The sequence below is a fragment of the Theobroma umbraticum genome, unplaced genomic scaffold (genome assembly GCF_002168275.2).
Source record: "Theobroma umbraticum cultivar Fairchild unplaced genomic scaffold, ASM216827v3 scaffold_95.0, whole genome shotgun sequence".
Taxonomy (NCBI): Eukaryota; Viridiplantae; Streptophyta; class Magnoliopsida; order Malvales; family Malvaceae; genus Theobroma; species Theobroma umbraticum.
Genome location: NW_018397257.1, coordinates 9825634 through 9851085, shown reverse-complemented (window position 1 = coordinate 9851085; position 25452 = coordinate 9825634). Strand labels below are relative to the sequence as shown.

General features: G+C 39.0%; 6 protein-coding genes and 1 pseudogene across 9 annotated transcripts in view; 3 read left to right on the top strand and 4 right to left on the bottom strand.

Annotated features, from left to right (window-relative positions):
• The first annotated feature begins 888 nt into the window (after positions 1-888).
• On the top strand, positions 889-8488 carry PUM2 (pumilio 2). The gene is made up of 9 exons (XM_021422088.2): positions 889-2274; positions 3428-4980; positions 5050-5191; positions 5283-5390; positions 5850-6062; positions 6162-6272; positions 6530-6724; positions 7206-7380; positions 7989-8488. The coding sequence occupies exons 1-9, from the start codon at positions 1603-1605 to the stop codon at positions 8024-8026; spliced, it is 3207 nt and encodes a 1068-aa protein (XP_021277763.1). The 5' UTR covers positions 889-1602; the 3' UTR covers positions 8027-8488.
• Positions 8489-9395: 907 nt separating this feature from the next.
• Positions 9396-10409, bottom strand: LOC110411794 (uncharacterized). The gene is made up of 2 exons (XM_021422098.2): positions 9892-10409; positions 9396-9767 (listed from the first exon to the last, which is right to left on the bottom strand). The coding sequence occupies exons 1-2, from the start codon at positions 10240-10242 to the stop codon at positions 9612-9614; spliced, it is 507 nt and encodes a 168-aa protein (XP_021277773.1). The 5' UTR covers positions 10243-10409; the 3' UTR covers positions 9396-9611.
• A 1088-nt stretch (positions 10410-11497) lies between these two features.
• Positions 11498-13993, top strand: BOA (Homeodomain-like superfamily protein). Of its 3 annotated transcripts, none has more exons than XM_021422094.2 (2): positions 11498-12782; positions 13862-13988. In XM_021422094.2, the coding sequence occupies exon 1, from the start codon at positions 11691-11693 to the stop codon at positions 12762-12764; it is 1074 nt and encodes a 357-aa protein (XP_021277769.1). In that variant the 5' UTR covers positions 11498-11690; the 3' UTR covers positions 12765-12782; positions 13862-13988. The 3 variants fall into 3 exon arrangements, with proteins under 3 accessions (XP_021277769.1, XP_021277768.1, XP_021277767.1); XM_021422093.2 differs by having other exon boundaries at positions 11499-12782; positions 13858-13993; XM_021422092.2 differs by having other exon boundaries at positions 11500-12782; positions 13784-13922.
• A 1650-nt stretch (positions 13994-15643) lies between these two features.
• LOC110411791 (Tetratricopeptide repeat (TPR)-like superfamily protein) lies at positions 15644-17586 on the bottom strand. The gene is made up of 2 exons (XM_021422091.2): positions 17458-17586; positions 15644-17301 (listed from the first exon to the last, which is right to left on the bottom strand). Exon 2 carries the CDS (start codon positions 17247-17249, stop codon positions 15666-15668), a length of 1584 nt encoding a protein of 527 aa, XP_021277766.1. The 5' UTR covers positions 17250-17301; positions 17458-17586; the 3' UTR covers positions 15644-15665.
• Positions 17479-19902, bottom strand: LOC110411790 (pentatricopeptide repeat-containing protein At2g03880, mitochondrial pseudogene; annotated as a pseudogene).
• A 137-nt stretch (positions 19903-20039) lies between these two features.
• On the top strand, positions 20040-23280 carry LOC110411793 (Chaperone DnaJ-domain superfamily protein). Of its 2 annotated transcripts, XM_021422095.1 has the most exons (5): positions 20040-20494; positions 21547-21712; positions 22217-22249; positions 22399-22493; positions 22651-23280. In XM_021422095.1, the coding sequence occupies exons 1-5, from the start codon at positions 20150-20152 to the stop codon at positions 22858-22860; spliced, it is 849 nt and encodes a 282-aa protein (XP_021277770.1). In that variant the 5' UTR covers positions 20040-20149; the 3' UTR covers positions 22861-23280. The 2 variants fall into 2 exon arrangements, with proteins under 2 accessions (XP_021277770.1, XP_021277771.1); XM_021422096.1 differs by lacking the exon at positions 22217-22249.
• Positions 23281-23430: 150 nt separating this feature from the next.
• The window catches only part of LOC110412451 (protein TOC75-3, chloroplastic), a 2373-nt gene continuing 351 nt past the window's right edge, over positions 23431-25452 (bottom strand). Inside the window, exons 2-5 of the mRNA XM_089782991.1 lie at positions 25170-25361; positions 24833-25081; positions 24140-24394; positions 23431-23915 (exon numbers count right to left, since the gene is read on the bottom strand). Coding sequence (XP_089639117.1) covers positions 23676-23915; positions 24140-24394; positions 24833-25081; positions 25170-25361 — 936 coding nt within the window. The 3' untranslated portion in view covers positions 23431-23675. The remainder of the gene's footprint in view (positions 23916-24139; positions 24395-24832; positions 25082-25169; positions 25362-25452) is intronic.

The window sequence follows — 25452 nt, the reverse complement described above, 5'->3', positions numbered from 1 at the left end:
AACAAATGCTCCAATTGATGTACTTTTTCTGTAGAACCTGTTTTGGTAGCCAGACATCATCCTTTCCATCTATTGCAAATTTTGCACCTTATGGCCATCCTTTTTCAGAAAGTGAGCTAATCAATTTTCAAGGCAAAAAACTCCTTCGGTGCCAACTGCCCTAATGGCATGCATCTTGCCCTGCTTAACTACATATATATAGAAAAGTATCAAGCCAATCAGTCTATCAACCAAATAATCAAGCCAGCCAGAAACATGCAAGAATAGAACAAACACAACAGCTTGTTTTAATTCTCAATATGGTAAATATAGTAGGGGCTGATTATGCATAGGCTTCACCAAATTGTTAACAGGGACCATGGAAAAGATCTTCAAACAATTCAGTATTAGATTAGCTCTCTCTCCTGGTAACTTTTTTCTGCTAATTTTTCAAGTATGATTTTGTCAACTGAAATGGACTTGAAAGTCAATCAAAGGGAAATGGGGGAATGGAGTTGGAACAAACAAAAAGAGAACAAGTGGAACTGAACTCTGAAGAAGTATTCGAAGTAGAAAGATTTCCATAAGTAGGCAAAGATTGGGAGAAGATCCAGGGGCAAGGCCCAGGGTTGGGTGCAAAAATCTAATGAAAATAAAAGTGACCAAAAGGGGTAGTTCAGATATTTTACTAGATTTACTACCCGTACTTGGGTCGTTTTACAGAGCGAAAGCCTTAAGGCAGCAGCGAATCTAATGTGACGACGTGTCAGTCACAGATTCCTGTTTCTGTAACACGAGGTAAACAAACATCATTATCTTTTGCCAACACAAAATTTATTTTCTTTTCACTACATCAGTCGGTTATCACTTGGTCAAGTACCCCTGATTTTTAGGAAATAAACTCAATAATCTCATTAATTTCCCACAAAAATAAAATTAAAAAAAAGGAAAACCCAAAGCAAAAGAAAAATGAAAAGAAAAATGAAAAGAAAAATGAAAAGAAAAATAAGATTTTTTTTTTAACTCACTCACTGTATTTAATCCCACCCTCCCTGAATTGTAACAAAACCCTAAAAGGGTTCTTGTAAGAAACAATCGCCGCCGGATGTGATCTCAGCCGTCAACTCTCTCTCTATATATCGCTAAACTTCTTTTCACTTTCTTCTTTGATCTCAGCTTCAAAAATTAAAGTTTTCTCCTTTCCGAGCTATTCTTTCTTAATTTTTAACTCTATTTTTTTATTTTGTTTTTGTTGCTGGTTTTACTTGGAAAACATGGTGCTTTTTTCTGGTTTTTGTTGGTTAATTTTATGATATCAAAATTTGAAGAATATATAAATTTGGGTATCTTTTTATTTTTGTTTTTCTTAGTTTTGATGAGCTTGGGGAGATGGGTTTTTGCTGTTTATGAGCTCTGGGTGATTAAAGTTTTGATCTTTGACTCATTTGGTAGCATAAAGTTAGCATCTTGAAGTTTGTAAATATGGTTTTTAGGTGTTTTAGTGTAGAAAAGTTTTGGTTATTTTGGCGTTAGTTTTGGGTTTAGAGTCTGATTATTGGTTTTGGTTAGGGATCATTTTTGGGAGTTTTGATAGATGGTAATAATCAATTAGGGTTTTAAAGAATGTTATCTGAATTGGGTAGGAGACCAATGATAGGAAGTAGTGAAGGATCATTTGGGGATGATTTGGAGAAGGAGATAGGGTTATTGCTTCGTGAGCAGCGTAGTAGGCAAGACGCGGATGATCTTGAACGGGAGCTAAACTTGTATAGAAGTGGCTCTGCACCTCCTACCGTGGAGGGTTCACTGAGTGCTGTTGGCGGGTTGTTTGGGGGTGGAGCTGCTGCTGCTGCTACCGCTCCCGGTGCTGGTGGGGGTAGTGGGGCTATCGCCTTTTCAGCTTTTGCTGGAGCTAAAAATGGAAATGGGTTTGCATCTGAGGAAGAGCTTAGGTCTGATCCAGCTTATCATTCGTACTATTATTCGAATGTGAATCTCAACCCGAGGCTTCCACCTCCTTTGCTTTCTAAGGAGGATTGGAAGTTTGCACAGAGGTTGAAGGGAGGGGGTTCAGTGATAGGTGGGATTGGAGATAGGAGGAAAGCGAATAGGGCTGATAATGGTGGCAGTAGGTCATTGTTTTCGATGCCACCAGGGTTTGATTCCAGGAAACAAGAGAACGAAGTAGAGGCAGAGCAAGTTCATAGCTCAGCGGACTGGGGTGGTGATGGACTGATTGGTTTGTCTGGTATAGGACTTGGGAGCAAACAGAAAAGCCTCGCTGAAATTTTTCAGGTGATCACCAGTTGTATTTTAACGTTTGGTCATTAATTCCACTTGTTCTGAGGTTTTTGATTCTGTACATTACCTGCTATTTGTTGCTTGCTGATAACAGTTTGCCTCTCCAAGGATTCTCGCAATATGGATTATTTGTAGAGGCTTTTATCTCATCATTTTATGTTTTGACTTGTAGCATGTTGCATATCCCTTTGGTACATGCAGTCGTTGGATTGAAATTCTACTTAGTGACGCATGTCTTGGAGAGTTACAAAGGCAGTTTTCTGGCTCGTCTTTGGCATGTAATAAATGGCATATGTTCAAAGAAAATTCTGTTACTGGTAAAAAATCTAGCAGTTTGCTGCGTGTCTCTGAGTCAGACAGTTTGTAGCCTTACTTCCATTTACTAATTTTAATGCTGTTGAAATTTAGGTTGTTTATTTTTTGATAACTGAAATGCCCATTTAAGCGATTGTGGGCTTGATTAATTTCATTGGAAATGTGATTTGGTTGTAATTGACTAAAGGCATGTTTAATTAATGATAGTTTGTCTTCTGCTTGAACAAGAATAAAGAAGGAAAGTAATCAGTTAGTCAAGCCAATTCTATAAGCATGTAAATTGGGTCGCAGAAACCATAATAACTGCATCCTTTTTACTTTTATGTACTCTCTAAGGCCTGCAACAGAGGCAGTTGTATTCTCATTAGGATGCATTCTTTACACATGTTTAAATTTCAATTGTTTAGGCTTTGTAGTACTCAATGTGACTGCTCTTATAGTTTCAGGGGTCATTTCTTTGGTAGCCTATGGTTAGCTATCATCTTTTAGTTGTCTCGAGATTGCACTTTGTGTCTACTCACAAAATGATCATATGTATGGCCAATACAATTAATTGCCATTCTTGTGATTCCCAAGGTATTGATAGTACTATGTGTAAAGCTTATTGGGCCCATTTGTGATGAATTTGTGTTCTGCTTCATAAAGAGCTAGGCTGTTTACAGTATATCATAGGTTTCAAAATTCTTTCTCATTTAAATTTTCAAAATTTTCTTTTTTCGTTAACTTTCTATGTAACTATCACGCTTAGTTATTCTTGTTCATATATCAAAAACTTCTAGAACTTGGCCCTTTCGGTTTTTTTGCTGTTATTTAATATTTAGTATTTTTGCAGGATGACTTGGGACACTCCGCTCCTGTCACAAGGATTCCATCTCGTCCTGCTAGTCGTAATGCTTTTGATGAGAACTTTGAGAATGTAGGTTCTGCTGAATCTGAGCTGGCTCATTTGCGCCGTGAACTGACTTCGGGAGATACTTTACGGTCAAGTGCGAGTGGTCAAGGCTCGTCTGCAGTCCATACCATTGGGCCACCTTCATACTCTTATGCTGCTGCTGTAGGTGCTTCCTTGTCTAGAAGTACCACTCCTGATCCCCAACTTGTAGCTAGAGCTCCTAGTCCTTGCCTGACACCAATTGGAGGAGGCAGAGTTGGTAACTCAGAGAAAAGAAGCATAAATAATCCAAGCACATTTGGTGGTGTCACATCTGGTGTCAATGAGTCTGCAGATCTGGTAGCTGCTTTATCAGGCATGAACCTGTCATCAAATGGTGTCATAGATGAAGATAATCAGTTAACCTCACAAATTGAACAAGATGTTGAAAATCACCAGAATTATTTGTTTGGTCTGCAAGATGGTCAGAATCATATCAAGCAGCAGGCATACTTGAAGAAATCTGAATCTGGCCATTTACATATGCCTTCAGCTAAGAGTAATGGGGGCAGATCAGACCTGAAAAACCCATCCTTGCTTGCTGATAGGCAAGCTGAACTCCAGAAATCTGCTGTCCCCTCTAACAATTCGTATATGAAAGGATCACCTACTTCCACTCTCAATGGTGGAGGCAGCTTACCTGCTCAGTATCAGCATGGTGATGGTATGAATTCATCATTTCCAAACTATGGGTTAAGTGGTTACTCTTTAAACCCTGCTGTGGCCTCTATGATGGCTAGCCAACTTGGAACTGGTAATCTGCCACCATTGTTTGAAAATGTTGCTGCTGCATCAGCTATGGCAGTCCCTGGAATGGACTCTAGAGTGCTTGGAGGAGGTTTGGGTTCTGGACAGAACATTTCAAATGCTGCATCTGAGTCCCATAATCTTGGTAGAGTTGGAAGCCAAATAGCTGGGAATGCTCTGCAGGCTCCTTTTGTTGATCCTATGTATCTTCAGTATCTGAGGACATCTGATTATGCTGCAGCACAGCTTGCAGCCCTTAATGATCCCTCTATGGATAGGAACTTCATAGGTAATTCATACATGAACTTGCTTGAGCTTCAAAAAGCTTATCTTGGAGCTCTGCTATCACCTCAGAAATCTCAATATGGCGTTCCGTTGGGTGCTAAATCTGGTACTTCTAATCTTCATGGTTTTTATGGAAATCCAACCTTTGGTGCTGGCATGTCGTATCCTGGAAGCCCCTTAGCAAGTCCTGTTATTCCAAACTCACCAGTTGGACCCGGAAGTCCTATCAGACACACTGACCTGAATATGCGTTTTCCTTCTGGGATGAGGAATCTAGCTGGGGGTGTCATTGGACCCTGGCATTTGGATGCAGGATGTAACATGGATGAAAGCTTTGCCTCTTCCCTACTTGAAGAGTTTAAGAGCAATAAAACAAAGTGCTTTGAACTTTCAGAAATTGCTGGTCATGTTGTTGAGTTCAGGTATGCTTGTGTCTTAAAATCATGTTTTATGTAGTCATACAGGCATCCTAACATTTTTTTTTTGAGCAGTGCGGATCAGTATGGCAGCCGATTTATACAGCAAAAACTTGAAACAGCTACAACTGAAGAGAAAAATATGGTTTATGAGGAAATCATGCCTCAAGCTCTTGCGTTGATGACTGATGTGTTTGGTAATTATGTCATTCAAAAGGTATCTGCTGCTTAATCTGTTGCATATCTGCTTAGTTGTATATTTTTATGGTTTATTATATTTACCAAATAAAATCTATATCTGTGTACAGTTTTTTGAGCATGGACTTCCAGCTCAGAGAAGAGAACTCGCTGGCAAGCTTTTTGGTCATGTTCTAACACTTAGTCTTCAAATGTATGGCTGTCGAGTGATCCAAAAGGTATTGGTATATGGTTGCAATTCTCCTAGAGTTTAGTTCTTGTTCTTCTTCCGTTCCATTTGCTCATAATCATCAAGTTGCATGTTGAACAACTTCTCCTGTTGATTCTTTTCATTCATCATACTGTTCCTCATAATTGTTCTGCAGTTTCTTGACAATTATGAGTTTCTCTCTAAATGAGATCAGCACAATGGTTGATAATTTGAAAATTACTGTGGTTGGATTTTACGTTCCATTTTGTATAAAATACATATAAGTCTGTGTTTATGTTTAATTGTTAATATGTGCTATGGTAAGCTTCAATCAATGTGATAGAGCTTAATTTGGTTATTTCCATATCTTGCTTTTTGTATAGATATCATAAAAGCGCTCATGCTAATTGATCTGAGTCTGAATGGTTACACGAAGAATACTGCCCAGCATTCTGATAATTATGTATGCTTTGTTTAACATTTTAAGGCCATAGAAGTTGTTGATCTGGATCAGAAGATTAAAATGGTTCAAGAGCTTGATGGTAGTGTCATGCGTTGTGTACGAGATCAGAATGGCAACCATGTCATCCAGAAGTGTATTGAATGTGTTCCTGAGGAAAACATTCAATTTATAGTTACAACATTTTTTGATCAAGTTGTGACCCTTTCCACTCATCCATATGGGTGCCGAGTGATACAGGTTTAGAACTTGTTTTTTGCTTAAATTTTGAACTTTTGAAACTGTTCTATGCTAAGAATGAGCAATGCGTGGTCTGTATTAATTTTTTTAACACTGCAGAGAATACTGGAGCACTGCAAGGACCCGAAAACACAGAGTAAAGTCATGGATGAGATTTTAGGATCTGTTAGCATGTTGGCCCAAGACCAGTATGGCAATTATGTTGTCCAGGTTGTCATTCTTTTCTGGAAACTTATAGTTTGTATGGCATATGATCTGTTGGGGCAGAAGTAATCAACCAAATCTGCTTGAGGGTCTTTGCTTTTTTGCCTTTATTTTCTATTAATATGCTGTCCGAAATTTTTTGGTATTTGTTGTTTATTTTTCACAGTGTATCTTTAAAATGTGTTTATTTTTGTTGTTAGTTAAATGTCTCTATAGTATTTCTTTTTCGAAGTATTAACTGATCTCTTTCATTCACTTAACAGCATGTACTGGAGCATGGAAAGCCTCATGAACGCTCAATTATAATTAAAGAGTTAGCTGGAAAGATAGTCCAGATGAGTCAGCAGAAGTTTGCCTCTAACGTTGTTGAGAAGTGCTTAACTTTTGGTGGTCCTTCTGAACGTCAATTGTTGGTGAATGAAATGCTTGGTTCTACTGATGAGAATGAGCCTCTTCAGGTTTGTCCATTTTTTATGCTGAGTCTTTTAACTTTGAATAGATATACTTTCTGCTTTTAATTCCTTGTATTTGAAAGAAAATGTCCAAATAACTTCACTGGTTTGTAAATCATTGAAGAAGAGCCATGAACCATGACTGCCTTTATTTGTGCTTGGTTTGGCTGAGTATGGTGATCTTCCTTGTTGGCGAGAATGATACTTTTGTTCATATTTGTAATCTGGGTGTGTATGTTGCAAGGTATCAACTTTCATGTATAGTGAGGAATGCTGCTGCTATAGTTGAAGGAAACTCTAGAATTCTGCATATTATACTGATGTCTCAGGAAGTTATGACGTAAAGAATATGGCTAGAATAGTCTTTTTAAAATTGATTGCATGGTGTTCAGGACTTCGCTTTCTGTTTAATTGTCTCTAGAATTAGTCTCTGTAGAATTTCATATCAACCATGTCATTTCTGCTGACAGCTGTTTGTCCACCACAGGCAATGATGAAGGATCAGTTTGCGAACTACGTTGTACAGAAAGTACTGGAGACTTGTGATGACCAGCAACGTGAGCTGATCCTTTCACGAATTAAGGTCCATTTAAATGCATTGAAGAAGTACACTTATGGAAAGCATATTGTTGCACGTGTAGAGAAACTTGTTGCTGCTGGGGGTACTGATTCTTCCTTGACATCAATGGTTGCTTATTAGTTTATATGTATATGTCCATGTATTATGTAAATGAGTTTCTTCATATAGCATTCACTACTGCATTATTAATGGGTTCACTTATCTAGGCAAGGTTTTTGTGGTTTCCTGAATTTTGTTTCTACATTTGATTATGCGTTTTTTAGAAAGTGAACTAACTGGCTCATAACCACGTATCTATTGACATAATGATACCTGCTGATAAAAAAATTGATGAAACTAGATTTCCTGAAACTCTGACAAGTAATTATTGACGGAGTTGAATTTTAATTGCTTGTAATGGTTTTTGCTCAAACATTCACTTTTCTATTTAGAAACCCTTTCATGGACATTTGATGCTCTGGGAATGTGCTGTTAATTAGTCGTAATTATCATGAACCCTTAGGGTTTGAGCTGAGCAGGCACATGGCTCTGTTGAAGACATGGAATGCATATGGCTCCCCTGTTAGTGGATGTTGAACTATAGTACCAAAATTAACCATTCTTTTTTATTGATTTAAATTTGATCCCTGTTATCATGTTACAGCTGCTGTACGTTGAAACCGTCTAACATGTGATTTGTATTCTTTTCAGAAAGGAGAATTGCTGCTCAGTCTCCACACCCTGCTTAATTGGTGTAGGAAAGAATGTGTTTGTACAGCTAACAGAAGCACTGTGGGCTTCCCCTCTTCCTTTCTTCCCGTATCTAGAGCCTATGGTTCTACCTATCTTTTTAGACAGGTAAGAGCTGAATGGAAATAAAGTTGTTGCTTGTACTGGAAACTGTACATTGTGTAGCTTAAGGTTTATACATAGAATCGAGCAAAGCTGAGGTTCAGCTGTTGAATACAGCTGATGCCCCTGCAGAGGAGATAAATGATTATACAAGTTTTTAAGGGTGTAAAAATTTAAAATGGTGAGGTAGTTTATATGATAAGGCGACTGTACAAAATGTTGGCATGTGGAGAGCTGTTGATGTTTAGGTGAGGCCAGAGTTTTTTCCCCTCGATGTATGCTTAATGACATTTTCCTCTTTTCTTTTTCACCCTAAATGCACAATTTTCTCTTTGCTATCAACCTGTTTATGTTTATAATCTTTGTTGGTTTATTTGATGCTTTCTTTCCAAATGATCAAAGATGACAAAGGTCAGGACCCCCTTTGTCATTTATGGGATAGAGATGGTTAAATATTGTCTTTAGCCTGAAAAGTATTTTGTAATTTAAGAAATTTTAACCTTCTTCGTTCTTTGTTTTTGAAACCATGAAGTAGAAAGTAACATTTGGATATAAAATCAAAAGATCTTTTGAAGAATTTTTTTTTTTAAAATTTGTGCTTTTGTGAATTGCACAAAGAACATAGTATTCTACGAGGTATAGGTTGGTCACTTGGTTCTGTTTTTCTTGCATGATTCTTAGAAAAATGAAGTTCCCACTGAAATGCTACCATCATTGAGGGTCCACCCTGAACAATTTTGTCATGTTTAAACACAGAAGTGGTAGGGGTAAGAGCATTGGACATTGGTAGAAAAGACCATAGGGATGCATTAAGCAATGACACGACCACTACTAATGACTATAGACTGAGGATGAAGGGGCAACGACATCAGTTTTGCTTCTGTACCGTAAAGAAGCTGCGGCCATCAGTTTGCTTCTACAAGTTGTTTACTGATGGATTGTTGGCTAACAATCTTTGCCTTTGAAGCAAACTGCGATATCCGGTAGTATGCAAAATAATGTGAAAATATTTCAAGCTCAAGAATGAAGATTGATCATAGTGGAATTGAGGCGCTAGTCGTTATCTGGGTCCGGAAATGCTTGAGGAGACTATGTACGTGACAAGAACATATAATCAGCTTTTGTCTGGTTCAGCGTTGGACTGCCATTTAGAAGTCATTGGAGGTTTTCCTGATAAATTTCATAAGAAAGCAGGACTCTAAAAAGGACTGATCATTTGGGAATGTGAAGATTACATCTGTCATTCCCCAATGCTTCTTCTCCATATATAATATAAATCCTTCAATAGAATTAACTCAGAAAGCTGTCGAGGCTACAATTTTTAGATTGGAAACCGGAATCATTACCTTACAAGCAGTGGACAACGTTTTCAGTTGATTACATGACAAGAAAATCTTTTGCCTAAACGAAGTCTTCCATGAAATAAAGAAAAAGTTTCGGGGTCACAAAGAAAATGAAAAGCTTACAAGAAAAATCTGCGCTCTAAACATCATCATCAATCTTCTGACCAAATCCCCTTGGCCCAGCCCTGGCTCTCACCTTCTTCTTCTTTCCATTCTTCTCCTTGGCAGCCTCTTCTTTTGCAAACTTCTCTCTCTCCCTCTTCCCCAAGAAATCTTGCACTGCTATGTATATAACCTGGAACCCAATTCAAAAGCACTCCAATTCAGCAACAACCCACAGTTCAAAATCAAAACTTCAAGTGAATTTAGGGGAAAAAAAAGGGAGAAAAAGCAGCGGTTATTTGAGAAAGTGAAGTTACCCCAATAGTGAGAATAGTTAGAGCAACAAAGGCAACAAAGAGAAGAGCTTGTATAACAGTTGCCACACCCTCATCACCCGTAGTGGACACTATCTGCTGGGAATTTTCAAGTGGGGTGGTATCTGAAGGCAGAACCTCTTCAGGAGTAGCAAAAGTTATCCAAAGGGTGTTGCTCTTTTTCTGATGATTTCTCCCAACCGGATCCTGAACATGGATGGCATACTTTGATGAGAAAGTTGTTGATAAGGTGAGATGAGAAGCCAACAGTCGAGACGAATGGTGAGACCTTGGCTTGAAAATGGAAGTGAAAGGTGGGGGCCTAGGTAGAGACATGGGTGCGGTGGTAGCCATAGTTCATGAGCAACTAGTTAGCAGCCCAGCCGCCAGTCTCTTCTTCAAAGCTCGCTATCTGCCTCCGTGGCAAAAGCTGCCACAGCGTCATAGATAAATGGCAGTGTTGTAGTTATGGTCCAAGAGAGAAATTTCTTACATAACCTAGGCTCACCGTGTTCCTTGAATTTTGGGCTGTGCTTAATCGGGCGGCAGAGTTCAGGTCTGGTCTGCAGTCGGATGCCAACAAGCCCAGTTGGACTTTGTTTTGGGTAACCATCGATATTTCCAGCAACGTTAGTTGACACCCTTTGACATAAGTCTTGATGGTACGTAACTTGAAAACTATACATGCTATTTGATGACAAGCAGCCTTACAATTTTATTTAAGCATGACCTAATCTTTGATTAAATAATATGGTATCTCCAATCAATTTCAAGATATTAATTGTCATCACTTATAGTTTAGGTTCGAAAATGAAGAGATATAAATAATGATAGTGGACGTATTTTTCAAATAAATATTGATTAATGTCTTTTTTTTTAATTCATTATTTTTTCTCGGAATTCTTTAGCAATTCCTTGGAAATAATGTAAGATAGCATAGAGTAAGCATCCACTTTTGGCACGGCGTACCCTAGACGTTAGATTTAGCTCTTTTTGGGTCAAGTTTATAGTCTTACATAACATAAATAACTATTGGTCTGAAAGTGGTTAAGCCAAGGCTCTGCTCTTCCGCATCTGATCTTATTGTAAACCTTGCCATTACTCAAATCCATCCTAAGATCGTCCGCCCATTCATCGTGCATTAGTATCCCATCAAACGGTTGAGACGTTTCCACGCTGTCAGTCCTAAATTTGTCCACGTCTCTCCTTCCAGCTGTTCACCAACATCCTCTTCTCCCATTGGTCGGTCCGCTTTGAAAAAGATGGGCCAGGGCAAAACCGTCCTGAAAAATTCTAGCCCTCACATTCCCCGAAACACCCTCAAAAGTGCACGTACTTTGCTTACTTGGCCGCCTACCTTCCAATCCGACCACGTCCGTTTCCGTAATAAAATGCCCCCACCACCGACGATCCAGCACAACCAGTGCCGTTCATACGACCCACAATTGATTACATGGCAAAACGTAATTGGAGAAGCCCTGATTTTGATGTTAAGGAGAGAGAGAGATATTTAGCGGATCAAAAATATCTGGCTAAGTCGTCCACGTTGGCAGTACCGCTAGACCGATCTGGAATCAGATATTGCACTTTTTTTTTTCTCTTCCTTTTCCTTTCCTTTTCCCTCAGAAAAGCGAATTTCTTTTTTTCTTTCCTCCCAAACAGCCCCCCAATTTTTACGCAAATATCTGAAAAATCTCTTCAGTTTTTACTCTTTCTTCCCGGTCCAAACAACAAGGCCCGAAAACCATAATAAGAATTTCAAGAAAATCTCTAATTTGAAGGCCGGAAAAGGGAAAATTTATATGGGGGAAGAAGTGAATATGAGTGAATATGAAGCTAATGGCGGAGAGGATGAACAGGTCACCGCCACCGCAACAGCCACAGCTGCGGTCGTTGACGACGACGACGACGACGATGACGAAAGAGTTATCGAATGGGAGATGGGATTACCTAACACCGATGATTTAACTCCGTTATCACAATCCTTAATCCCACCGGAACTCGCCTCCGCTTTCAGCATCTCGCCGGAGCCTCGTCGGACCACTCTCGACGTCAACCGCGCTTCTCACAGTACCCTCTCCTCTCTCCGTTCCATCGGGGCCCACTCCTGCACTACCAATAACAACAATAATAATAATGATAACAATTTTCGTTCTTTCAATGACCCGATGGTAGGTGAACCGGAAGGGGACGGGTCGGGTTCGGGATCCGGATCAGACTCGAAGAAGATGAGGAAGATGGATATTGCAGAGGAAGCGGATTCAGCGGTTAGGACGACGGAGAATTCGGAGGATCCGTCGGCGAGGACGTTGAAACGACCGCGCCTAGTGTGGACGCCGCAACTGCATAAGAGATTCGTTGATGTGGTGGCCCATTTGGGGATCAAAAACGCGGTTCCCAAAACGATCATGCAGTTAATGAACGTCGAAGGCTTGACCCGCGAGAACGTCGCCAGTCATTTGCAAAAATATCGGCTTTACTTGAAAAGAATGCAAGGGTTAAGCAACGAAGGTCCATCGTCTTCCGATCAGCTGTTTGCATCAACGCCGGTGCCGCAGAGTCTTCATGAGGGTGGAAGCGGCGGCGGAGGTGGAAGTGGTGGTGGTGGTAGTGCCAATGGGAATGGGCATATGGGGATGGCTATATCGATGCCTTATGGGGCACCAATGATGCCAATGCCGATGCCGATGTATGGACATGTGGGGATGCATCAAGCAGGGTATCTTCATCACCATCAGCAACAGCATCATCATCAAAATGGGTATGAAGCGAATCCGTATGGGATTATCCAGCGGAGTGATTGGTCTGGTGGGAATAACTATGGTTCTGTTGTGTCGTATCCCCATCATATGGCTCCCAATGATAAGTTAAATTAGTTGTATTTTTGTACGAAGGTCAGTTCTTTTCTTTCTTTTATCGTTCTTATTATATGAATTTTTAGCTTTATTGATTGGTTGACTGGTAGATATATATGGGTTTTGTTGAAAAGTCTGAATTTTTATTTTCAAAGTAACTTCCTTTTGCTGAAAATTGAATTGTAGAAAGCGTTAATTCGCTTGAAAATTATGGTTTTTTGAAGTTAAGTAATTTTGAGATGTACAGTGCTATATAAACCGCTGCTTCTGGAACTTGCTCGGAGTTTCGAATGGAATGGAAAGCGATTTAGCTTAGATTATTTTGTTGTTACGGGGAATGGATGTGACGGCATGGTTTAAACAGGATTAAGGGGCAATAATTTCGTATTCATACTCATCTACAAGAAAAGGAATCCTTTTTTGCTTTGAGGTTCCTGTATTAATTTTACTTGATTATGATTGATGCCTTTTCTGCAAACAGAGTCACTCTATGATTTAGTGTCTACTTGATTGTCTAGACTGTGACTTAGTTCACAAGATGAATGGACGCATTTCTAGGCAGTTTACTCTCTCTTCTTCTGTTTAGGGGAGCTTGTACATGCCTCAGCGCTATCTTTGAGCTATTGCCTTCTAACTTTATGCAGCTCTGCAGTAGTGCTTATTTATTTTTTCAGCTGTTGTTTCTATGTTTATTTGTATTTTTATATGTTCTTTTGAACAGAACTATCTGCTTCATTTACCTTTTGCATTGCAAAATTTATCCTATTTCCATCTTCCTTTTCTTTCTCCCCATTCCTTGCATTCAGGGTAGTAGTTGATGTAGCCAGACTGGTTCAATAACCTTAGTTGAAGTGGTTTTGTTTCAGGTTGCTCTTGATTATGTAGTGATAAAACATAGGTTTGCCTGTTTCTAAGAAAGACCGTTACTTAATTTGATGTTTCTTATGTTTGCTGCTTGTTGATTTATTTCTGTGTTTTTGAAATTTCAAATTAAATCATTGTGTTGCAAATTCATCACCGATCATTAATTTCTTTTGTAGATTCAGAAATTTTGAGCAACTTGGTGTTCACTTGACTCTCTGAAATTGGCTGTGTTCTCATGGTTTCTTGGCAGACAGATGGATTCCAATCCTGATGAAGCATTTGGAGATATTTATGAAGCATTTGGATATATTTGAGTGGAGTTTTGAAGTTATGAACGAGACTTGAATTGAACCTGGCAAAGAGATAAAATCTCTCAGTGGATTGCTTTCTTGATTTACTTGATGGCAGACAGAAGTTCTCTGCATATATTACATCTTCTACCTAGCTTATTACCTGATAGCAGCATGGAAGTACCCCAGCAGTTTACTCAGCCTCTACCTTAACTAGAGCAAGTCGGAAAACTACATTCTTACCTTGGCCATTAACCTGTGTATTATTGAATATATTAAACTTTCTTTTCGGCCAAGAAACAAAAAGCTAATAAAAAAGCTAAGCAAAAGTCCATCACCCATCTTGCTTGTTATTGGATCAATGACTTTATGAACGTTTGGCCACTTTATTTGTTGAAAACTTTTCATCCTTTTCCCTTTGGCTTGAAGAAATTAGCAGCCAATCCTGTAATTTCTCTACATCCTCAAATTATACAAATTCCAAAACAAACTTTATTTTGCTTGTTTGATTGTTTTCTTTCAGTATTTTAAGTGAGTGAGTGCTCGTAATTATGAATACATACAAAACTATGAGTTGGGTTGGGCATGGGACACATTGATTGATTTGGCCAGGTTTACTATTTGTCAGAACTTCTATTTTGGGGCAATTCTGTTGTGCTTCTGGCAGGAGCCTGTTTGTCACTAGTTCTGCAACTTGTTGCCAATCAAGGATAACAACGGAGCACATGCTGATACCAGAGAATTGACCTTTCGGCAAGGGCAATGGTTGTTCCAACATGTCACTACCCAAATATTGGCAAATTTTTGGGTTATTAGGAAAGAAATTAACAAATCTATTGTTTTATATACTTTTGCAGGTTTGAGATTTTAAAGTACTTTATTCCTTTGCATGGGCATCTTTGCACTTATCCAAATATTTGGAAGATCATTGAACGTCAGCATAGTTAACCCAACAGCAAGGAATTATGGGGAATTTTGTTTCTGGCCTCACATTGTGCTGGTTATAGTCTTTCAAAGCAAACCAAAAAGATTGAAAACTTGACTAGAAAAGAGAACAAATGGGAAGAAAGAAAGAAAAGGTGCATATAAAGGTGAATGTTTGAGAGTCTGGATTCATTTTAAAGCTCAAGCAATTTCGTGTGGAATGTAAATGTCGACATGACAGAGGAGCTAACAATATCTCCATTTGAAATCAAAAGTACATAGCAGGCCACCACCAGTTCGAATATTCTTGGTCTTTTCTTTTTATCTTTTCTACTGGTGCCTCTCTGAAAAACTCCACCAGAATGTCTTCGCATCCCGCCTCTGAACAACATTCCTGCGCTGCAGTCCAACAGTTTCAAGCCTTTTTACATGGTCCCCTCATGAAGGACTCATTATCCCGAATAAATTTATGCCCCATTTTTTTTGTCTTTTTGGATCTGAGCATCCCCAAACTTCATCCACAACTTCTTAGCTTGTGGAAGTTTTGAGTTCTTTCACCTAAATGTAGCGCATCGATGCAATATGTACAAGAGAGTTTGAACTTTTCCAACAGAAAAGAAAGATACTCTAGGGAATGCAGTAGAAGCCTTACCTCAGGGCTCTGCTATAGCTTCCAATCATCCTTTCATGAGAATGCAAGGCATGAAGGACCTGTAATCCCGAAGCCAAACAATTGATGAGTGAACTGCACAAGTGAGCTTGAGAAAATCATAACACAAAGCACGAGGAATATCAATCATCCTCGGGGAAAATACGTCACATTTTAAGAAATCATGCTTAAGCATTAGGAACCTTCTAACCAACTGCATCCCAGAAATTTTCTCAGCTTCCTTTTCTTTATCATCTTCTTTAACCTTAAAGCATTTCCCCAACTGCCAACATCAGCATATAAATTTGCCAACAGCAAATTGTTTCCTGTGCTGCCAGGCTCAAGCCGTCGCAAATGTTTAGCTGCTAGCTCAGCAAGATGAATATTCCCATGGGTCCTACATGCTCCTAATAGTGCCCCCCATACAAATGAATCTGGTTCTATAGGCATTGTCTTAATAACATCATAAGCCTCATTAACTTTTCCTGCTCGACCAAAAAGATCTACTAGGCAAGCATAATGCTCCGATCTTGGGGTAATCTTGTACTTCTCGTGCATCAAGTTGAATAAACTCTGTCCATGCTCAACCAATCCAGCATGACTACAAGCAGTGAGGACTGCTGTGAAAGTCAAGTGATCTGGCTTCTTCCCCTCCTCCTCCATCTGTCTGAAAAGGTCAATCGCTTCCTCACAGAATCCATGATTTGCATACCCAAAGATCACTGAATTCCAAGTAACAATGTTCCTTTCAGACATTTTATAAAACAAAGTTCTTGCTTCAGATATAAAGCCACACTTAGCATACATATCAACAAGAGCACTCTTCACATAAATATCATTTTCAGCCCCAATCACCAACGCATATCCATGGACCTCCTTCCCAAGCTTCAAATCCACTGCACTCATGCAAGCAGGCAAAAGACTACTAATTGTGGCTGAACTTGGATAGAGCCCTTGCTTAATCATCTTCTTAAAACTACCAAAAGCCTCATCATATCGAAAATTCTGCACAAGCCCCGATATGACAGAAGTCCAAGATACCACATCAGGCCCAATCCCATAAGCCAACATCAATTCAAGAACTTTGGACACCATCCAATGTTCATCTTTCTTTGAAAAACCAGCAATCAAAGTGTTCCAAGTAACCACATCAGGCCCAACTCCCATCAATTTCATCTCCAATACCAAACGTAACCCTTCTTCTACAAGCCCCTTTTGAGCATATCCTGAAACAACAGCATTCAAAGCTACCAAATCTTTCTCAAACATCCCATCAAACACTTTTTTCGCCTTTTCAACTTGCCCACATTTCGCGTACATAGCAATAAGAGAACTAGTAACAAAAGCATCAGTTTCAAAAGATTTCTTGAGGCACAAGCAATGTATTTTCTTTCCTGTTTCTTGATCCAAAACGTGCCCACAAGCCTTCAAAATGCTGGGGATAACATATATGTTAACTCCCAAAGCTTCTGCTTGCATTTCAGAGAAAACATTTATTGCCTCCTGATAATACCCACGTCGAGAATATGCACCTATGATGGAAATCCAACGACTGACATTTGTTTTGGGAATTTTATCGAACAGTTTACGAGCATCTGATATTTGGCCACACTCAGTGTAAAAACCTATGAACTTGGAGGCTAAATAAGTCAAACGAACCAACCCATTGATGATCAGGTGCGCGTGGAGTAGTCTTCCCGATTTCAGCGCTCGATCACGAGCGTAGGTTTCTAAAAGGTTGGCGTAGGCATCAGTAAATGAGTGAAATAAACGGGGCATGATGGTGATTTTTGTTTTGTGGTTCCCCAAGAAATGCTTTGCCGTTGATTACCTGTAAAGGCGGGAAAAGGGCAGATGCGTTTCAGTTATAAGTTATAACGTTATAACTTGTAAATATATAGTTTGATTAGGGGCCCACTTGGGTAGTATCTGAAAAGAAAAATATGGCATATATAACCTCACAATGTCAGACATTGATCATGCTTACTTTGACACTAAGTGGGACCCAACATGGGGTTTGCAAAATCTGATCGTTATGAGCCGTTTGATCTTGATAATAGCACTTTGACTTGGATGAACTGGTGTAGGAGCAGGCAATGAAGCAATGTATTGTTCATGTTCTCCAAAGCATTACATTACCAGTAATCTCGACATGAGCAGCAACCTTTGTTGAAGTGATGAAACCTATAATTATCACTTAACACTATAACTCTTTCTGTAATCATCGATGCAAACTTCATGAACATATGACAATCAGTGCAAACTCTGAGGTTCTTGAAAACTCTGACCGGCTTTCCTGCTGGCAAGCTTATAAGGCCAAAGCAAACTGCAAGTTTCTCACTGTGGTATAGACAAGAATCATCCTCTGCATACAGGGGGTTTGCATTAGTAGATGCTTTGTCTTTTATTTGCATCATTACTTGGTTCAACTTATTGTATATTTTGGCAGATTCGGGGTGTGTTCTATCGTGCGAAAAGAATTTGTGTATCTTGTTTTTCACTTCTATCCAACTACATCCTGGTTCTTTTGTAACCTCCTTTAGTTTCATCAGCTTTCTCTGGTTTTCTGCATCGACCAATTGCCTTGCTTCGGCATACATATTTGAGAGGGTAACATACACTGGTGCAGCATTCGGGTCCAAAGCTAGTATGTGCTTTGCAACAAATTCTGCCATTTGGAGATTGTTGTGGCACCGGCAAGCTGCAAGTAGAGGTGTCCATATTGAAGCTGTAGGTTCGATGGGCAAGTTGTTTATGAAATCAAGTGCCTTTTCCAGTTGTCCAGATCTTCCTAGTAAGTCCACCATGCAACTATAATGTGCTTCTTCTGGTAAGATGCCAAATTCTCTAACCATTGATTGAAATATTTCTAGGCCATCTTGGATTTTGCCAGAGTGGCTACATGCAGAAAGAACAGCCAGGAAAGTGGAACCTGTTGGTCTAAATCCTTTGTGAATCATCCCCCTAAACAGTGATATAGCCCTTCTTGGATTGGTGTTCTGCGAGCACGCTTTGATGACTGAGTTCCATGATATGACATCTGGTACTGAAATCCGACTGAAAACCCGCTCTGCATCTTCTACGCTCCCACATTTAGTATAAGCTTCTATCAATGAGCTTCCCACATGCATGTTTGTGTCAAAGTTAGCTTTCACTACCCGAGCATGTATCTGCTGGCTGCTTGTGAATGATGGTAAGGAAGCACAAGCTTTCAGAATGATGGAAAAGGTAAACTCATCACAAACAGCATCTTTTCTTACCATTTCACTAAAAGCATCCAAAGCCTCATTGGCTTTCTCATTGTGAACTAACCCTTTGGTTAGTGCATTCCATGATACTTTAGAGGCCAAAGTGCCCATTCCCTTGAACTGTTTTTCTGCATCATCCATTTGTCCAAGCTCACAGTACATATCTATAATTGCAGTCCCAACAAATTCACCCAAAGCCATCCCCCTTTTAATAACTAAAGCATGAAGCAAACGGCCATTATCAAGATTCTTCACACTTCCACAAGATGCAAGAGCAATTGTAAATGTGTACTCATTTGGTTCAATCCCATTCTCTCTCATCAAGCAGAACAGCCTCATAGCTTTCTCAAAATCCTCATGCTTATATAATCCATTAATAATTGCAGTCCATGAAATGAGGTTCCTTTGTAGAAGACGTTTAAACAGTGATTCAGCATCCTCCATCGCCCCACACTTGCCATACATTGTCAAAAGCACATTACTCACAGCTGTTTCTGATAAATGTTGCATCTTCACAACTTGGGCATGAAGCTGTTTTCCTTCTTCAATAGCTGAAAGGGTTCCACAAATTGCTAGCATAGTCGAGTATGTATAAGGATTAGGCTTGTTACCGAAGCTATCAAACTTCATGAAGAAACTAAAAGCTTCATCAAACAATCCACAACTAGCATAACCAGAAATCAAACAATTACATGAAGCAACATCTAAGTGAGGCATTTGATTAAATAGCGCAACCGCACTATCCATATCTCCACATTTAGCATACATATCAATAAGGCTAGTACCCACAAACCCATCCTCATCAAGTCCAATCTTTGCAATCAAAGCATGGTAACTTCTTCCAAGTTCAAAACATCCTTCAGCAACACAAAATTTTAAAACACTAATCAAATGACTACTGTCTAACACATTTCTTGCTAAATCACCTTTTTCTCCCATTCCAGTTTCATGATAGTGTGTTGACACGCTAATTCTTTTAGGCATTTGAGCAAATACCAAACATTCATTCTTGACCAAAATTTGTTCACTTGACACAGATGGTACTGGAAAACTACATATTTGAAGCAAGGCTTGATCTTTCACAGACCAACGAAAGGACGAAGGGAAGCACTTGTTTACATCCATCTTAGAAACTGAAGTCATGGCGGGTATTGTTGGTATCTAGGAAGTAGTATATACAAGAACCGAACTTTCTTTTTAAGACAAAATAAAAAAAGGATAAATGGGGTATTTTGGTATTTTGGGTTGTATTTGTCACTGTCTAAGGTGACAACCTTTTTGAGCCGTTGATATAGTTATCACAAGGCATGGCCCACCTTCACACCATCCACAACTTCTCTTGCAACCCAATTTCAAAGCCAAAGCAAGAGTTTTTGCATCCAAAATCCAACTTTTATGAATATCAGAGATACCATAGAAGAGGGTTAATTCATGAATACGCATGGATTGGTTCGTTCTTTAACACCAGATACCCTTCTCTTTATCCCTCACTTTTCTTCAAGATCGTTCCTTGTTCATCAAAAGCAAGCAAATTTGGCAGTACCCAGTTTCAGATATTGCCAAAGAGGTGGCTTTGGCTTCGGCTTTGCTCCAAGACCATTTGCACCATCCCTTGTCAGGTATCACAGAAAAAGAAATGGTTGTACCCTTTTGAGAGCGAGTTGGAGAGAGTCTCCTTATGAAGTTTTGGGTGTTTCTCCTTCTGCAACTCCAGATGAAATTAAAAGGGCTTATAGGAAACTTGCTTTGAAGTATCACCCTGATGTCAACAAAGAGGTAATTCGGTGACTAGACATTAAAATTTTCATCATCCTCTGTTTTGGCTTCGTTTTTGTTCATTGCTATATTAGAAATAAGTTTTAGAGGGTAATATAGTTTTCAACAATAGAATGAAGGGCTATTACGTATTATTATTGAATTTTAGACTGATTGGATTTGTTATTATTCTTGTTTTGCGCACTGAGTTCTAATTAGCAAATGGTTTTTAATGAGTTTTAACTTTGCAATAGTCCGGTGAAGGGCTTGGCCTTGTTCTGACTTGCACGTACTCGTGAACAGTGCACGTCCTGCCTAGTGTTAGGTGGTGGAGAGGGAGGGATGAAAGGAATTTTGGAGCGGAAGGTGTGTTGAGTTATATACTTGTCTGAATAAGTCATTGGAGTTATAGGCTGGCCCTGGAATGCTTAGACTCTTAGATATGTCTTGAGTGCAAAAATTGGATCTTCTGCCTTCTTATGATTGCTATCCTCTCGTCTTGCTTTGGTGTAAAAGATCTCCGAAAATTAAAAAATAATGTCCTCTATTTGATAGGTAGCAAATCTGCATGTCCCCGTATTATGTTTCTCAAGCTTCTATATTCTCATCACACTTATTTAATACTTTTCTTAACAAATCAGATGCATTCCTATTTTTCACATGTTATTGTAATTTAGAACACATGAAATCAGAATATGATGCGTTTCAGTGCAGGGTTTTAGACTCAACACATAAAATTATGGCTGTCTCCAGGAAAGAGTAAATCCGGAGCTTTGAGAAGATATTGGCTTTGTCAGACATCATCTCTCTTGATTAAGGCTTTTTAAGTGCTTGAGAGCAATGTGGCAAGTGTTTTGCTACTTGTTTTCATAGTTTGAGTTTAAGAAAATGCAGAGCATCTGTGCTTTTTGTTTACTCTATGACAGTGTCAAGTTGGGTTGCTTATGCTTTTCCATCATTCTCCCTTCATAGTAGGATGGCCGCATCTGCTCCTTTTCTTGTTTGTCTTTCTAACCTTTAGTGCTTTCATTTTATGTTTGTGGCTTTGTATATTAAGTAATTCTGGTATACAGGCAAATGCACAGGAGAAATTTATGAGGATTAAGCATGCATACAATACATTGCTGAACTCCGAATCTAGGAGAAGATACAACTCTGACCGCACATCTGATTTTTCGTACTCTGGAACTCAACAAAGACAGAGCACAAATGCCCAAGAAGAAGAATTCTATGGATTTGGTAACAGCCTCTAAGCTTACCAAAAGCAAATTAATTATGTTCAGTCATAAAGAGTTGTATTCGTATTGCATATGACCAGTGTTTACACATCGCTGCTTCTCTTAGAGCCACTGAAGTGTTTGTATTTCCTTAGAAAAGGTTTTCCATTTCTTTTGGTTAAAAGATCACCAGAAAAATGGTGGGGGTTTGGCCAAAGGTTGACTTGGAACAATCTATCAGGAGTCAAGGTTTATTTCCCCCTGACAAGCCCTGTGCCTGGTCTACTATATCAATATGTTCTTGGTTGTTTGACAGATGTTTGCGGTCCCTGCCATGCAATGTTGCATTATTATAATTGCACATCTCATCCTTTCAACTCTTTTAAACTGTCTTTTCCTACCATCTCCCTTTGGGCAAACAATCTGACTAGCACATAAGGATACTTAAAAGTTATATGTTTTCTTATAATTTTGTAGGAGATAGGTTTATTTTTGTTATTCTTATACTTAACACTTTATGCTGCAGGTAATTTTTTGAGGGATGTTCAAATTTCGCTAGGTAGATTTGTACTCTCTATTGAGATTATGAGGAGGATAAGATAAACTTGCATCATTTCAAAATCTTGTCTAGCATCTGTTGTCTTTTTCCTCTAAATGGCAAGTAAATCCCGGTTCTGTTTACAGCTCATGTCTTGATTTGTGTTGCAGAGGACTTCTTTAAAGACCTTCAAGAAGAATTTCGGAATTGGGAAGCAAGTGTGTCCTCACAAGAAAAGCCAAAAAGCTTGTGGGAGGAATTAGCAGTATGATGTTATTGTCTTTGCTAGTTCCAATATCCATGAAGAGAGCATAATCACACTGATTCAAACTTTCCATAATTTATCATGTGGATTACCAATCCAGACTAATGCGATTCTCTTATTAATACCAATTCATACTAATTGAATTCACTCTTGGCAGGCCATAGGAGAGGAATTTGTGGAATTTCTGGAGAAAGAGCTCAACATAACTGATGAAGAAGTTGATGCTAACAACAGAGATGACTATAGTAATTCTGACAAAATAGGAAGCAGTTTTCAAAACGAAGCCAAAAAGGGTAGCAACGTTGAGGAGAACATTGATGAGATAGAAGCTACTCTTGCGAAGTTGAAAAAGGAACTAGGTTTGTAACAAGGAAGTGCAGCTTTGTATTGCCTTGAGCAGGCCAAGCATACCATGCAGGGAAGTGAATTATAGTGAATATAATGTAGCATCTCACGTTAACATATCTGAAGTTCAAATGTAAGATCTGTCTACACCAATTTAGAAGCTCAGAGAAGGGGGAAGGTACTTCCCCACCATAGTCACAACTGAAAGATTGCTACTCGCCAATTGCAGCTATTGTAAAATAGCCCTTTTCTCTGACTCTTACCTTTCCCATTTTCTTTCATTCCATTAATTGGTAGCAGCTAGTGGCATAGTGGTTGACCCTTATATGCCTGGCTTTGTACCTCGCCACAATTTAAGTGGTAATTATTTGTAATTTGCAGGCAAAGGCATTTTTTTATTGACTAATAAATCTGAAAGGAAAGCCTTTGGAGTTGCCTCGGATTCTCTTCCATATTCTCTCTGTTCGCGATTCAATCAGTAACTGCCGTTGTTTAATTGCTGCAAAAACCTTCAATGCCAGAGCATGACAAATACTACTATGTTTGACTCAAGTGCCAAGAAGATCTACTAAGCAAAAGGGGCTTTGAGAAGTACAAAAAGCATAATCAAGCACCAACAATTTCCTCGCGATCCCTTAGTTTGTACAAAATAGGATAAAAATATAACGCACAAGATTTTCAATACAATAATTATTTGAAACAAGAAAGCCGCTGAAGTATTATTATAACTAGTTCCATGTATCTTAAAAGATCTATAAGATCAAGAACAGCTCTAACGGTAACTAGAAAACCCAAATGGCCACCCTGTATTAAGCAAAATTAGACCTAAATCACATTTTAATATCTTTCCCCAAATCGGAAGAAGACTGCACCAGTTCCAGTGTTATGGTCAACAGCATACTCTGCTCTCACTAGACCTAGCTTGACACCGACACCATATGATGAACCATGACCCATTCGCCTGTAGACCTCTGTTGGGTTACCCTTTACATCCTTCGAACTTCCTAGATCATTGCCATGCTCTGCAAATGCATATACATGTGTATTTCTCACAGGTATTCTAAGCTCAGCTCCAAGCTGCAGGTAACATCAGAAAAAGGAATTCAGATTAATTGTCATTTTATGTAAACACAATCACACTCCTGTATTCAATTTATAGTTAGTTAACTCTCGTATGGTCTTTTGATCACCAGAATCCTCATTCTTAGCCTCCATTTTCACATGAAATACAACAAAAATTATGACATTAAAAGAAAAACAAAAGATTAGTAAAGAAAACAGGTATCTCCAATCATTCTTACCTCAATAATGTTTCTAGCTGCACCTAACTCACCCATGTTATAACCTCTCACAGAATAGGGGCCCCCAAGAGTAAAAGCATCATAACTTGGCAAGTCACCCACACAACCTCCATAATGGCCATGAAGGACTAGAACAGGTGGTGGTGGTTTATTGGCTCCTTCTTCCACTTGCTTTAGTTGGAGAAATCGTGTAAATGTTAGTTGGTGGCGGTTAAAGAATGGAAACTTGCTGCCAATGCCAAGTCCTTGGTCCACCTGCATTATGTAAATAAAAACCAGCAATGAGCTAGGAACAGAATGTTACAGGAAACTCAAATGCAGACTTATTAATCAGCCGTAATGAAGCTAAAGGTAGGCAGTGGTTTACAGGAAAAGGGGCACTTGTTAGTAAGCTTAAGCTTATCCATTTAGCTATTTCAACAATGCACAAAAATACGTATGTCAATCCAGCAGCCAGAACAATGAGCTATTATTCCTGTTTATTACATAAGAAATGCAGAAATGCTAAAAAGATTAGGAGAATGGCTTTGTTATCTATCTTAGAATAAATAGAACACATAATGGTTCATTTACAAGCATGTATCAAGCAATTGTATGCTATTAATACTTTAAACTCATGCCAGATATTGAACAGTATCAGCAAAGACAGATTATCCTGGTCCAGTCATAATATTCACAATGTTATGAACTAACCTGGAATACATTCCTCTCACCAACTATAGCTCCATTTACAAACTTGGTATTATCACGTGTGATATTTGCCTGTAGAAATGCCATTCGATCAACACCAGTACCACTTAGAGTGGTCGGAGGTCCATCTGCGCTGATGCCTCCACTTGGCAGCACTCTTTGACCACTGGGAGAGATATGACTGCTTTCATCACGTGTTGTTATCTCTTCCATGACAAGTCCGTAAGTGAATTTACTTTGTCGGGTGAAATTCTGCCAGAAGCATATTGATCACAATTGATTCCAGTATACATAAAATCCAACAATCACTTTGAGGACCTTTTTAGACATAGCAGATTACCTCTGTAATGTTAGCTTTGACACCAGCTCGATCAACCCATATTGGGGGGACTTCATCAACTCCTGGCCCACCAGTGAAAACTGGACTTAGTTTCCGGCTGTTGAAGCAGCTTGCTCGAAAAGTACGGTTCCGTGGATTATAAACGCCATCTAAATATGGGTGCACATATTCTAATTTGAAAGCAAGATCATCCTGAATAAAAAGAATAACAGGAACATCTTAGGATGAAAAATTTACACTAATCACTGGTGTAAATAGTCACTGAGAGAGAGAGAGAGAGAGA

Bases quoted from the DNA above. Each gene is read 5' to 3' on its own strand.
- PUM2 (XM_021422088.2), top strand. From the start codon at position 1,603: ATGTTATCTGAATTGGGTAGGAGACCAATGATAGGAAGTAGTGAAGGA. The intron at 5,192-5,282 runs GTATCTGCTGCT...ATCTGTGTACAG, and splicing joins GTAATTATGTCATTCAAAAG to TTTTTTGAGCATGGACTTCC. The intron at 6,725-7,205 runs GTTTGTCCATTT...TGTCCACCACAG, and splicing joins ATGAGAATGAGCCTCTTCAG to GCAATGATGAAGGATCAGTT.
- LOC110411794 (XM_021422098.2), bottom strand. From the start codon at position 10,242: ATGGCTACCACCGCACCCATGTCTCTACCTAGGCCCCCACCTTTCACT. The intron at 9,768-9,891 runs GTAACTTCACTT...ATTGGGTTCCAG, and splicing joins TAACTATTCTCACTATTGGG to GTTATATACATAGCAGTGCA.
- BOA (XM_021422093.2), top strand. From the start codon at position 11,691: ATGGGGGAAGAAGTGAATATGAGTGAATATGAAGCTAATGGCGGAGAG.
- LOC110411791 (XM_021422091.2), bottom strand. From the start codon at position 17,249: ATGCCCCGTTTATTTCACTCATTTACTGATGCCTACGCCAACCTTTTA.
- LOC110411793 (XM_021422095.1), top strand. From the start codon at position 20,150: ATGAATACGCATGGATTGGTTCGTTCTTTAACACCAGATACCCTTCTC. The intron at 20,495-21,546 runs GTAATTCGGTGA...TCTGGTATACAG, and splicing joins ACCCTGATGTCAACAAAGAG to GCAAATGCACAGGAGAAATT. The intron at 21,713-22,216 runs GTAACAGCCTCT...TTTATGCTGCAG, and splicing joins AGAAGAATTCTATGGATTTG to GTAATTTTTTGAGGGATGTT.